This window comes from Phragmites australis, chromosome 13, assembly GCF_958298935.1.
Source record: "Phragmites australis chromosome 13, lpPhrAust1.1, whole genome shotgun sequence".
Taxonomy (NCBI): Eukaryota; Viridiplantae; Streptophyta; class Magnoliopsida; order Poales; family Poaceae; genus Phragmites; species Phragmites australis.
This window is the reverse complement of record NC_084933.1, coordinates 523,328-536,158: the sequence shown is the minus strand read 5'-3', so window position 1 is coordinate 536,158 and position 12,831 is coordinate 523,328. Positions and strand designations below refer to the sequence as shown.

Genomic DNA, 12,831 nt, shown 5'->3' with positions numbered 1-12,831 from the left:
TATTATTCTTTGAGCACCACTTAGAATTTGAGGATGCGCACCCAGTGATTGTAATAGAAAGGTGTCGAATCTTGCTGCTGCAATTTTCGGAGTTGGAGATGATGAGTTGCACATAATACAACCCGGAGGGAGATATCGGGGGATGAGATGGCGAATTTCGAAATAATAAATGGAAGACGAGCTTGGGACCCGGGATGCGACTGCGAGTAGGTTGAGCAGCTGCTGCTGCTGCTATAATAATTGCCAAGTACTTAACTAGCTGCTCATAGCACAAAGAAGAGCAGGGCAGAGCAGAAGAGAGAGAGAGAGAGGCTTGAGCGCTTGAGCCTTCTTCCCCGGGATTCCCCATTGCCATGTGAATTGATCCTGCATATTATTACTAGTAGCAGTGCCAATTAAGAGCAGCCACACCACTTGCAGCAGCAGCCAGCGTCCATCTCTTCTTTCTTCTTCTTCCAGCTTCGCTTCTTGACCTGACCAATCAAGGGGGAGCAGGATGGGGACGGGGTGGCGGAGGGCGCTGTGCACGTCGGTCCAGCGCGGCGACAACGACGACGCCACGAACAAGAAGCGACGCCCCCACGACGCCAGCCCCCGCGCCGGCGGCTTCTTCTCCGCCGTCAAGAGCGTTGCCACCGGTGGCAGCAACCCATCCACGCCCACCCTCCGGTGCCGCACCAGGCCCCTGCAGCAGCCGGAGGAGCCCGCCCCGGTGACGCCACCCTCCGCGCCGGCGCCAGCCAGGAAGCATCACCGGTTGCCGCTGCTGCAGGCGCTGTCGGCGCCGTCGTCGCCCAGACCCCCCTCCAGATTCGCGCTGCTCAAGGCCTCCCTCCTCCCAACCAAGGTCCGCCATTTCTTCACTCGCATTTTCCTCTTCTTCTCTTGATCCAAGATACGAGTACTACTCAACTAGCGGAGTACATCGGCAAAGAAAAAAGAATCGATTTTTACCTCTCGTTTCGTGTTGTTCAGTGCTGCAAGCAAAGCAAGCTGATGAACTGGATTGAATGCCCTAATAACTTAGTCTAGCAGCAATCAGCAGCAGCAGCTTGTCTTTTGCCTTGGCCGCTGGCGATTGGTGATCCCCATCTCTAGAAACCACCAATCATTACCACCACCCTCTCTGTTTTGTCCTAATCCTCCTCCTCTTTCTCCTTGTGATGATTTAGTAATTATTATTATATCATCACTCACAGCAGCTTCCCAATCAGTTCCATCCTTCGTTTTTCCCTGATTGCCACCTTTCTTTCTTTCTCCACATCTGACCTGAGAGAGAGGGAGAGAGAATGTGGGTGTGAGAGGATCTGATCTTCTCTCTAGACTGACTCGATTAGCATACAGCATTCAGACCCCATCCAGTTATTTTCTTATCTCCTCTCTTTCATGGACTGGATGAATGAATCTCTCCCATTCTCCAAGATAGAAAGAGATAGGGAAAGTAAGAACACCCAGAAGCAGAAGGCTGCCTACTCTACTTTTTGTCATGATTCTGTGAAGTCTAAGAAAGGAGAAGGGAGAAAAGCTGCCGCAGGAGGTGGAGCCTAGAGGGGAAAAAGATGGATCAGATCAGATCAGACCAGCTTTATCTTGATTTCGATTTGAGTACTCTCACTCCTCCAAATGGTACTAGTGCTAGTGCCCAGAAAGACAATCTTTTCCTCATCCCAACAATGCTTTCTCTCTTTCTTCGGATTGAAAGAAAACCAAATTTGTTTTTGGCAAACAGAAAAAGCCAAAATTGTTCATCGTCTCTCTGTTTTTGCAACCAAGATTACTTTTTCCCTTCAAAGTGTGCATTTGTGATGTGAAGAATGTATCAGTGGCTGATGTTTGCAATGGGTGGCTGTGCAGGCTCGTTGCGGCGTGTGCTCTCGCGGCGTCAAGAGCGGCGGCAGCTCGGCGGTGTTCACGGCGGAGTGCTCCCACACCTTCCACTTCCCCTGCATCGCCGCCCACGCGCGCTCCTCCTCCGCCGCCGCCGTCCTATCATGCCCCGTCTGCGCCTCGCCGTGGCGCCAGGCCCCCTTCCTCGCCTCCCTCCGCCTCCACTGCTCCTTCCACGACGACACCCACAAGCACCGCGACGGCCGCAAGACGCCGCCGCCCTCTTCTGGCCCCAAGCTGTACGACGACGACGAACCGCTGCTTGCGCCCAAGGCCGCGGCCAACGGCGGCGGTTTCAACCCGATCCCGGAGGCCGACGAGGACGATGGCGACGAGGAGGCAGAGTTCAGGGGCTTTTTCCCGCGCCCGAGGACCTCGGGGCTGGCGGTGACCATGGCGCCGGAGGCCGCGCTGGTGTCGTCCGGGCGGAGGCACGGCAAGTACGTGGTGGCCATCAAGGTCAAGGCACCCGGGCTGCGCTCGTCGTTGGTGGCCCCGAAGAGGCGCGCGCCCATCGACCTGGTGACGGTGCTCGACGTCAGCCAGGGCATGATGGGCGAGAAGCTGCAGATGCTCAAGCGCGGGATGCGCCTCGTCGTCGCCTCGCTCGGTCCCGCCGACCGCCTCTCCATCGTCGCCTTCTCCGGCGCCGCCAAGCGCCTGCTGCCGCTGCGTCGGATGACCAGGCAGGGCCAGCGGTCAGCGCGCCAGATCGTTGACCGCCTGGTGGTCTGCGCCGCGGCGCAGGGGCAGGAGCAGGCCCAGCAGAGCGCCTGCGTCGGCGACGCGCTGCGCAAGGCCACCAAGGTCCTCGAGGATCGGCGCGACCGCAACCCCGTCGCCACGGTCATGCTCCTGTCCGATACACAGCAACAGCAGCAGCAAGATTCGAGAAAGCAGGGCAGTGATCACCACGTTGCCCGCCGGCCGTCCGTGGCTCCGGCCACTCGCTTCACACACGTCGAAATCCCCATCGGGCCAGGCGAGACGCCGCTTGTGGCCGAGGAGGAGAAGGCGTCCGAAGAGCCTCCCCCTGTGGAGCACGCGTTCGCCAAGTGCCTGGGCGGCCTTGTGAGCGTGGTGATGCAGGAGGTGCATCTGGAGCTGCTGTTCCCGACGGGGGAGATCACTGCCGTGTACTCGTGCGGTCCCGGGCAGCAGGCCGTGTCCCTGGCCGGTGGCAACGGCGGCGCGGCGGTGAGCGTCCGGCTGGGCGAGATGTACGCGGAGGAGGAGCGTGAGCTGCTGGTGGAGCTGCGTGCGCCGTTGGGCGCGCAGCACAATCACCCGCAGTCGCTGTCGGTGCGTTGCAGCTACCGCGACCCGGCGTCGCAGGAGACGGTGCACGGCGCGGAGCAGCCGCTGCTGCTGCCGGCCCTCCACTCATCATCGCGGCGGCTGCACGACCTGTTCGTGGCGACCCGTGCGGTGGTGGAGTCACGGCGGTTGGCGGAGCTGCAGGACCTGGCGACGGCCATCCACCTGCTGTCGTCGGCGCGGGCGCTGGTGCTGCAGTCGCCGCCGACGCAGCAGCAGCAGGAGCTGGTGGGCAGCCTGGACACGGAGCTGAGCGACATGCGGTGGCGGCGCAGCCAGCAGCAGCCACTGACGCCGACGTCAAGGAGCGGCAGGAGGAGGGGGGATGCGGAGACGACGCCCGTGGGTACCCCGCGAGGATCAGGTCCAGGTGGGGAGCCGTTGACGCCGACGTCGGCGTGGCGGGCGGCGGAGCAGCTGGCGAAGGTGGCCATTATGCGCAAGTCCTTGAACCGGGTCAGCGATCTGCACGGCTTCGAGAACGCCCGCTTCTGATTCTGATGCATGCGTCACCTCACCTGTAATTGAGTTGTTTGTTGATTTTGTTTTCGATTTTCCGCTTTGTGAAATGAGATGAATCGCAGAGGAGGGAGGAAGAAGAGGAGAGTCCCCGCCCCGCGGTGTCGCCGGAGTGCAGGTAGAAGAGAGCATGAGATGTGCTATTATTGTTGTTGTTGTTACCCGTCATATGGATTGTGGTGATAATTAGCCCAGTCAAATAGGATCCTTTCTTGTTAATTAAAAGACAATTGTATCTAAAATTTTATTTTCTTCTCTTGCTGTGCCGTGTTTTTTTTTAAAATCTAGGTACAACTGAGGACGAACACAACTCATACATTACACTCATGCTCTACACGAGCACGCATATTCTACAGGTTGTGCTGTGCTTGTTGCAAGAAGAGAGGAGAGGATTGGGGGCTGACTGATCAATGAATCGAGTGGTGAACTCGCTCTGCTCTTCACTCCGCATCATTCTACTCCTCCCCCCTTCCGTTTTGATCAACAATAGGGAACAATGAATTGGATCTATCACGATTTCGGTTTTGATGAACCATCCATGGAATGGACTGATTAAAGGGGAAGCAATCAGGCAATAAATGTAAATAATTGAGTCAAGTAGACGCAAACGACGAGTTTCTTGCTGCTGCTGCTCAGTTGTTGACAGATGCACCACTAAGAGGGAGGCAATGATCAACGGAAGGGAGAGGAAGCACTGCACTGCACTGCACAGCTGCCTCCTGATGCATGTATGATTCATCTCTCTCTCAAGATCATTTCATTTGAGGCATCTTGAAAGGGTGATTCATTTCTGTTGATAATAGAAAATTGTATGGCTAAGATTTTTTTAATACCAGATATTACGATGCTTAGACCAGATTATCGCCGAATCATCCGACGAGTTCAGTCGAGCCTTGTAGAGAATTTTGGGTATCAACTTGGTTGCACTCATTGGATGTTCCGGTGTTCAGAGTTTTGTTCTCATTGGACCATCCAGTGTTTAGTCTTGGAGCTGAAAGTTTTAATAGATTGGAACATCCGATGTTTGGATCGAAATATCTGGTTAAAATTTTTGGCCAAATCGAAAGCCCTGTACTTTGAAAAATCGGACCTTTCGATCACATTGAAACATCCGATGTTATCATCGGAACATCCAATTAAATATTTTTCCTAAACCAAGAATCTATAGTTTAAAAAATCGGACCTTCCGACTGAATCGGAATATCCGATTAGAGGATTGGAACTTCCAACTAAATATTTTTAATCCAAACCGTGAACCTCATGTTTGGGGAAATTAGAAGTTCCGACATGATCGGAACTTCCAATAGGGGAATCGGAACATCCGATCCGAATCAGATCTCAGATCGGGATATTTGGAAAGAGATAGAGTCGGATTTGAATATTTTTTTTTATGGATTCCGACTCAAAACGGGGCACAACCAACCTTTTTCTATATTTATAAAGGGTCATAGCCAATTGAGAGAATCCAATATCCAATAGAACAAATACAATTTATTTTTATCTTTTTGTCCTAAATCACTTTTCCAACATCAATTGCTTTCCGTTCTTGATCTCGACGATCAAGAACAAGCCGCCGACCATCTATACTCTGATAGATCCCTCTCGAGCATAAAAGACGACAAAGGTCCAACGGTGCGACGCCATGACTAATTTTCTAGGCGTTTCCTGTAGGATACCTAGATTGGGACTTCCGATCAGCAGATCGAAACATCCGATCCGATCTGGAATTTTCGATCTAGGAATTTACACACGAAATGCTCTATGTTTGACGTGACATATTTTCAGTCAATAACTTCATTTGTGACTTCTTCTCTTCTCTGGTAAGCAGCAGCAGCAGCAGATAGATAAGAGGGTTGCAGTTTTCCATTTTTTTCTCAATCTTTCCATTCTCTTCTCTTAATAATTTGGTCTTCCTTTGAACAATGAATGTTTTGTTGTCTTGTGCTCTGCTGTGCCAAATCTATCTAATCTGCAGCACTGTTGCACTTGCAGGGATGGAAGAAACGGCCACGTATATCTATCATTGTATAGTTTCTTTCTGTAAAGCTATCACATGCGCAGGACACCACCCACCTTTTTTAATTTTTAATATAAAAAGTAATCAGGATGACAAAGCTAGAAAACAAAAGAATTAGCGCATGCATCAGACACTGTAGTATATTTCTGCATATGTATGTATGTATTGCTTGCATGCTGCATGTGTACTCTACACTGGCCACATAACGCTGAGGTGATGCATGGTGGAATTTTAAATTTTGGCTCATTTTAGAACTTTTTCTAAGCATAGATTTACGGAGAAACAATGTCAAAAAATGAACCATTTTATGACGCCGCTACATTTAGCGCCATGTTTGAATAGCACGGCGCCGTGATAATTAACGTTGTGATAGTTATCACGTGATCTTCAATTCCAAAATAGAGGATCGGTAACAGTCGCAGGCTATTCAACTACGACGCTAAATATCATGACGCTGTGCAAAAGGATTTATTTTTAAAATTATTTTCACAAGAGTCTATTGGTAGAATATGTTTTTTAAAAAAGATCAAAACGTAAAAATTCCACTTGATGCATGGGGATCAAATACAATCGTAGCAGTCAAAGCAAACCATGCAAGTGGCTCCTCTTCACATGCAGCCAATCATGCAGTACGTTACTAGCATGTACGTATGTATGCTCAGCTCAGGGACGTGCAACGTACCGTATGTATGTATATACATAGACACATAGTGTATGTATGGATCCCTAGCTAGACTCCGTGCAAAACTGCGTATTCCTTCCATCAACAAGGGAGACATGCAGAGAGAATTCAATTTTATAGGCTGATCCATCTCCTACTTATGCAAGAGGTTGTAAGCTGGGAGGTCGTGGATGCGATGGAGATCCTCCAGGGAGAGCTCCCTCTCCAGCTGCTGCCTTGTTGCTTCCAGGACCTCCTGCAATTCCCATTTTTTTGGGGTGCATTCCCACAACAAAGAAAAAGGGATCATCAGTCTAAGGATATGATTACTTCTCAAATACAGACATCACTAAACTGTAATTGTTCATGATTAGTTCAAATCAAAGTCACAATCCCAATTGTTCATGATTATTTATCAACAAGGAGACGATTAGCGGCTTACTTTGAAGTGCATGTACGAGGCACGCATCGCTAGCCATTGAGCATCCATCATCTCGAAAGCTATGCAGTACAGCACATCAAATGCCTCCTCGTGTTCTAATAACGGGATGCAAATTTAGTCAAGTAGCACCACAAATCGATCCAAGATTATCATGATTTTTTTCATTAAAAGAAGAGAGCACTTTGATAAAGTTACCTGTCAACACTTTGATAAAGTTAATCGCTGGCAAAGATTTCGGCCGTGCTGAAAACCAAAATGGAAAGGAAATCGTCAGTACCGTCAAGGAGCTTTAATTTTCAGGTATTGTATATGCATCATGTCTGAATGAAGCAAAACCAGCACCACCACGGCTACGATACCAACTACTCCCCTAGAAGTTATGGAACCAACAGCCGTTCGGTTATTGCTTTCCAAGACAGAGTATGTGAACAATCAAACAAAAATTCAGCATCATTTTCTTTTCTGTCAAAGCATATATATGGATGCAGTCATGTTGTATATAGAGGCAATCGTGTTGATGGCACCCAACGCAATCAGATGAGACGGTTGGCAGTTAGCACCACCTCCCCCGACACTTCTTCTTGCTTTAGCTTGGACCTGTGCTGTATGCATCTGTGTATTATATATAATGCTCTGCTCATCTTGAAACAGTCGTGATCAAATCCAAAGATTACTCATCTTGAGAAAGAGAACAAAAGCTAAACTATATGCAGATATTGTGATGTGGTTGCGTATATGCTGATCGATTTGTTCGTACGAATGCAACGCACAAGGTAGATGTACTTTGATTACTAGCAAGTTTTAATGCTTTGACCGATTTTCTTCTGGTGCAGCACTCGGTTAGAGCTCTTCATCAAAACAACAAGTGTTGTAATTGTTCAAACATCTTTCCTCTTAATGAATGACACCACAAGGTTCCGGTTGTTCGCAACAAAATGCTTTGACCGAAACAAATCTGATGCAATGCACATAGTCTGTGCAACTCTTAATTCGAATTAGACTGTATCACATGTTAGATGGATAGATGCCATACATGTCCAAGGAAGGACCTGATCAGAGAGTAAAAAATAAGGCACCTTCTGTAGCTATGCTTATGTTGCTTCAATTCTGGTTAAAATGAGATGCATACCTGATTTGAGCTCCAGCAGCTGAATCAACATGTATGAGATGTTTACACCCGCAACGGCAAAGGGGTACTCCCATGTGACTCGCATTCCTTGTTGCTTCAGCAGCAACCTCTTGAAAGAAGCCTGCTTGTTGGATCAGATCAGCCACCAGCAACCGTGAGACGTCAGTATGACAAGGTCACTTTGCTCACTTCATAAGGGGTTCAGTTTACAGGATGAATCCAAGTTGTTTTCTCGGCTACGGACACAAAGAAAAATGACATACCGGATATGTTCTTGCGAAAAACAAAAGGTTCTCAAGTGAAACAAATCCACATCCCCTGAAATCAAAATCAGATGATGTTGTCAGTGCTCTTTCTCTGCTCTGTCAGGGAAACACAAGTATGTATGAAAACTATACTGGACTACCACAGAAGGACAAACCGGCAATCGACCTTTTTTTCCGGGACAAGAGGAACATTATGTTTGTAGAGAAACTAGAAAGGAGCAGCAGCAAACATACTACTTCACAAATAGACAAACTAAACGAAGAGCAAGACCAAAAGTAACCTGAAATCAGTCGATGGATTCACGCCCTGCCACCCCATGTCTTTCCACTGTTCTGAAACTAAGCTAGTGAGCTGTGTATCAGGAAAGGAAGCATTCCAAAGAGCCTTAAGTGATTCCTACAACCACACTCCACAAGATGTAAAATGCAGATGTTACCATCAATTTGAAGTTGTTAAGGTATAAATGATAAAAACAAATAGCAAACTAGTTGAAAGTTGAAATATATTGAGCTGAATGTTGCCAGCATGACATCAAATCATTGCACGCTCACGTCACTATTAACATGCAGGGTTGAACATATACTTTTCATGTCTCTCTTCCATCACTACTAATCGTGTCTCTGAACATCAATTTACCGATTTCTCATTTTAGTCGGAGCACAACTTCATAAATAACTAACATTTTTCAAAATCACGAACCAATTCATGTATAGAACTTCTTACCTGATGATCTGGCCGAGTTTCATCATAAGGTACATTTAGCCTTTCCTTCAACTTTTGCAACCGTTGTTCCTGAATATTTAGAAAAAGGTTAGTTCAGCTGCAACTATGGAAGGCATTTGATAGGCACATCGTAATCTATAAATCGTTTCCTAAAACAAGAGATCATCCAAATCCTTTCAAAATAGACAGGAGAAGATATTGTTAATTACTACTGCAGCTCATTCTGCAGTTCCCTGCCATTCTGATATCAGCATCAAAATGTTTGTTACATCATTGAGGTACAATATAAAGTTGCCATGAAATCTCAAGACGGAAGCTTAGCATAAACCTGAGCCATAATATTCCCATAAAGGAGATATATGCCAACTTTTTTTTTCACTTTTACATTTAATAAGGAAGAAAGTGAGTGTACTGAAAGTGACAAACATGGTGTTTTAGTTAGCAACGTTCTTAAAAAATATTCTCTGACAATGTTCCCTTCCAAACATTGAAAAATAATTGAAGCTGAAAATAGAAGCATTTGGAAAGAAATAAAAAAAGAGATACTGGAGTACATAGCTTTTCTTGATTCCTGTTATCTTATTCTTGAACCACACAAATTAAAAATCATCTATTCAAATTTAGAAAGAAAAGTGGGAGGTTAGGATTGGAATAACAAGATCGTAGAGAGTACATATATCGTGCCTACGCGGATGTTAGTAATCTTAATACAACTTTACCTGAAGAGGGGTCAACTCAAAGATCTTCTCGGCGCTAACTTGGCGCCTTTTGCCTGAGCTGTTAAAAAGCCCTCCAAACCATGTCCTATTTCCAACCATTGCATCCACTGCAATCAGGTAATTTATGAAACAGCTGTAAGAATCATTACAGCAGAAACAGTCAGCATTAAAACATCTAACAAAACAAGGCATAAAATGCTGGCGACATGGAAAGCCTACAGGTACAAAACTGTCAGCAAACAATCTCTTATAGTTTCCCTAACAAAAAAACCTACAAACATAATCTCTTGTAGTTAAAAAAGTCGCAAAGCAAAGTTTCATATCTTATTTTTCTTTTGCCGGAACCATATCTAAATATTATGAAACGAGAATATTTTACACTGAAGATTATGTACTGTTGAAAAGGAATTAATATGCATAAAAAGCTATCTTGGCAATTAATCCTGTGAAATGGTAGCAGATTTTTGTACACGGTAGTGACTAAAGATAGTATTTTAATACCAAAACCGGGAAATCAAGCCAACGTGTTCTTTAAAAAAAAAAACGATGTGGGGCAACTGTGGCAGAGAATCTTGTACTTTTAATTTGCCTCAACATGGCCTGCTTCTATGCATATGCATTTCTACAATTGATGATAATAAAATAAAGGTCGTACATGCATATGCTTGCATCCTGAGGCTGCAAATGTGATGAATAAATGGTGCCTTTTTTTCCCAAACGGGATACTGGATTCCAGTATGAAATATGAACATAACGGAATTACAAGAGTCTTAGAAAGAATAAATGGTACCTGTTGATGTTGGAGTTGAAATGGAAATGGAATAATGCCCATCAAAGGAAGAGGAGGGAGGGTGCTAGCTGCTGTTAACCCCTGTGACCTGTGCTACCTCGGTCGCACTTTCTCAATGGGAATGGATTACTCAATGGATCGATGTAGCATGAAGAGGGGAGGGCGGCACGTCAGGAGCTAAGTGGGAGACCATGATCCATCGACATGCATGCATACGTAGTTGTGGAATTCCTCTGCCTCTTTGCTTCGTGTTTCTTTTTTAATTTGGAGTACTGCACGCCCTTGGATTGTTGGCTGTGGATGCAGTGATGCATCAGATCCTCCTCTTGCTGCTCGATCTTGGAGAAATTAGAGAGCCGGAGATGATGGATTGTGGAGGGGAGGGGAGGGAGGAGGGGAGGGAGAGGAGCCTTTCCAAGTTCCCAACCCTCTTCCGTCCGTCCTCCTTGGACCTGCCCACCACTGCCTCCTCGACAAGGGAAATTAGGGATGCCGCCTCAATGCATGCATGCATGCTATTTCTCGATCGTCCTCTTTCTTTGCCTGGCTTGCGACTCCCTCTCTCCCCTTCTCTTTCTCTCTCTCTCTCTCTCTCTCTCTCTCTCCTCCGTTTGTCCCCCGAGGTTTCGCTCCACTCTCTCTCTGTAAGTGGTGATCGATGTTTTAGGCACGCCGCACGCCCATGCCGCCCAACCAACCATCCATCCGTTCCGTTTCCTCCTCGTCTCTCTTCTTTCTTTGTCCATTCAAGTCTCTCTCTCTCTCTTTCTCTCCGGTGCAGGTAGAAGAGGGGGAGTGGTGCCGCTGGGGATCCCTCACCTCGCCGTCAACGGAGAAACACGGTTCACTATCGATCTACATGGGCCAACAATCAACAGGCCCAACAGTCTATTGTGTCCCTCTTCATTATCACTAGAAAAAGTCTATTTTGGCTCCTTCAACCATTGCCTTTGTCCGATTTTTCTTCGTGGACCGAAAAACTAGATATAGAGGCTCCCTTAACAATTGAAACCATTTATTTTTCATCCCTGTGCGGTTTGGACGGTGATTTTGTCCAATGTGGATCACACATGGCAGTGGGCCCCACATGTCATATGACATCTCATCTTTTCTTCTTCCCTCCTTTCTCTCTCTATCTCAAAAAAAAAACAGAGCCACCCAATCCACTCCCATCCTCTCCCCACCGCTACCGCCACTGCCGACGTGTCAGAGGCTAACCTTCTTCTCGTTCCTGGACGAGACGACGAAGCTGGACGCCAAGGGCACCGTCTCCATCTTCACCAACGACCGCGCCGTCATCTTCGACCCATACAACCGTGCCCCGCTCTGGCGCTTGCCTATCATCCCCGGCGGCGTGTCGAGGAACTACATGTCGTTTGGATCCTCCGTTCTCCTACCACTCCGGTCGGACACGCCGACGCACGTCGAGGTGCTGGTCTACACCAACGCGCCACGAGGTGTGTACCACCTCACGTTGCGCAACAACACATTCATCCCCGCTGACTGGACCTACGCCTGCATCACGCTGATGGATCTGGACCCGGTGTGGGCAATTGAGGAGATGCCATTGACAAGGGTAATGGGTGACATGGTGCTGCTCCCCACCGGTGACGTGCTGATCGTGAACGACGCAGCTGGGTGTCAGGGTGTATGAGGCCAAGGTCGCCGCACCGCCAACACCAGGGCGGCACCACCGGGGTACTACTTGTTGTTCGAGGATCAATGCTTGCGGGGTTTGAGCTCGCGGCGGCATGCGGTCGGCAGGGGAGGTGGTGACACGACACCGGTGTAGCTCGATGAACGAGGGTGTAAATTGGAGATGCGGCAAGCTAGATAGATCCTAGGAAATGGTGGAGAAGAGGGGAATTGGACGGAGCCCTTACTGATGAGAAGAAATCATGCTCAACGGCGGCGCGACTTGATTTGGGCATCTCGGCTTCGGCCAAAATTGGGCTCAGGGAAGGGCAAAAACGGGACCGTTGAGTTACCGGGAGCATAGCGGTGTGCTTGGTTGGGGTGACAGAGCATCGGGGAGGGAGTGGCAATGGTGGTCGGAGGTGGAGAAGAAGAAGCAGGGTCGGAGGTTGTGGTAGACGGTGGTGAGCTTGGCGTCGACGGAGGTGTCGAGCAAGCCCGTGAGGTGTGCGTCGTCCTGGCGGAAGGAGGGGAAGTTGAGAAGGACGAAGGCATACGACGAGGAGGAGGGTGACAGAGGAGGGAGCTGCAAGGAGGTGCCGGTAGCTCTGTGGATCCACGTGCTCCTCTGCTCTCTGGCTGCCACGCTGATTTCGCGCCGCACTGCCACTATCAAGTCTCCCCAGAGCTTCACCGTCGCCTGCTGATCGCTCCAACGCCCTCGC

The 12,831-nt window shown here is 48.2% G+C and overlaps 2 protein-coding genes across 3 annotated transcripts; one reads left to right on the top strand and one right to left on the bottom strand.

The window, feature by feature from the left end:
* Window positions 1-225: 225 nt before the first annotated feature.
* LOC133888966 (E3 ubiquitin-protein ligase WAV3-like) lies at window positions 226-3,978 on the top strand. 2 transcript variants are annotated; one of them, XM_062329386.1, is made up of 2 exons: window positions 226-847; window positions 1,855-3,978. In XM_062329386.1, the coding sequence occupies exons 1-2, from the start codon at window positions 497-499 to the stop codon at window positions 3,697-3,699; spliced, it is 2,196 nt and encodes a 731-aa protein (XP_062185370.1). In that variant the 5' UTR covers window positions 226-496; the 3' UTR covers window positions 3,700-3,978. The 2 variants fall into 2 exon arrangements, with proteins under 2 accessions (XP_062185370.1, XP_062185371.1); XM_062329387.1 differs by lacking the exon at window positions 226-847 and adding an exon at window positions 862-1,626.
* A 2,342-nt stretch (window positions 3,979-6,320) lies between these two features.
* LOC133888703 (uncharacterized) lies at window positions 6,321-11,314 on the bottom strand. Its single transcript, XM_062329044.1, has 9 exons — window positions 10,472-11,314; window positions 9,682-9,788; window positions 8,963-9,031; window positions 8,520-8,635; window positions 8,236-8,290; window positions 7,973-8,093; window positions 7,039-7,086; window positions 6,844-6,938; window positions 6,321-6,657 (listed from the first exon to the last, which is right to left on the bottom strand). The coding sequence occupies exons 2-9, from the start codon at window positions 9,778-9,780 to the stop codon at window positions 6,556-6,558; spliced, it is 705 nt and encodes a 234-aa protein (XP_062185028.1). The 5' UTR covers window positions 9,781-9,788; window positions 10,472-11,314; the 3' UTR covers window positions 6,321-6,555.
* Between the last annotated feature and the right edge of the window lie 1,517 nt (window positions 11,315-12,831).

Excerpts from the sequence above, each read along its gene's own strand:
- LOC133888966 (XM_062329386.1), top strand. The coding sequence starts at position 497 with ATGGGGACGGGGTGGCGGAGGGCGCTGTGCACGTCGGTCCAGCGCGGC. Across the intron at positions 848-1,854 it reads CCTCCCTCCTCCCAACCAAG|GCTCGTTGCGGCGTGTGCTC; the intron begins GTCCGCCATTTC and ends GTGGCTGTGCAG.
- LOC133888703 (XM_062329044.1), bottom strand. The coding sequence starts at position 9,780 with ATGGTTGGAAATAGGACATGGTTTGGAGGGCTTTTTAACAGCTCAGGC. Across the intron at positions 8,094-8,235 it reads TTTTCGCAAGAACATATCCG|GCTTCTTTCAAGAGGTTGCT; the intron begins GTATGTCATTTT and ends TCCAACAAGCAG. Across the intron at positions 6,658-6,843 it reads CCTCGTACATGCACTTCAAA|GAGGTCCTGGAAGCAACAAG; the intron begins GTAAGCCGCTAA and ends TGGGAATTGCAG.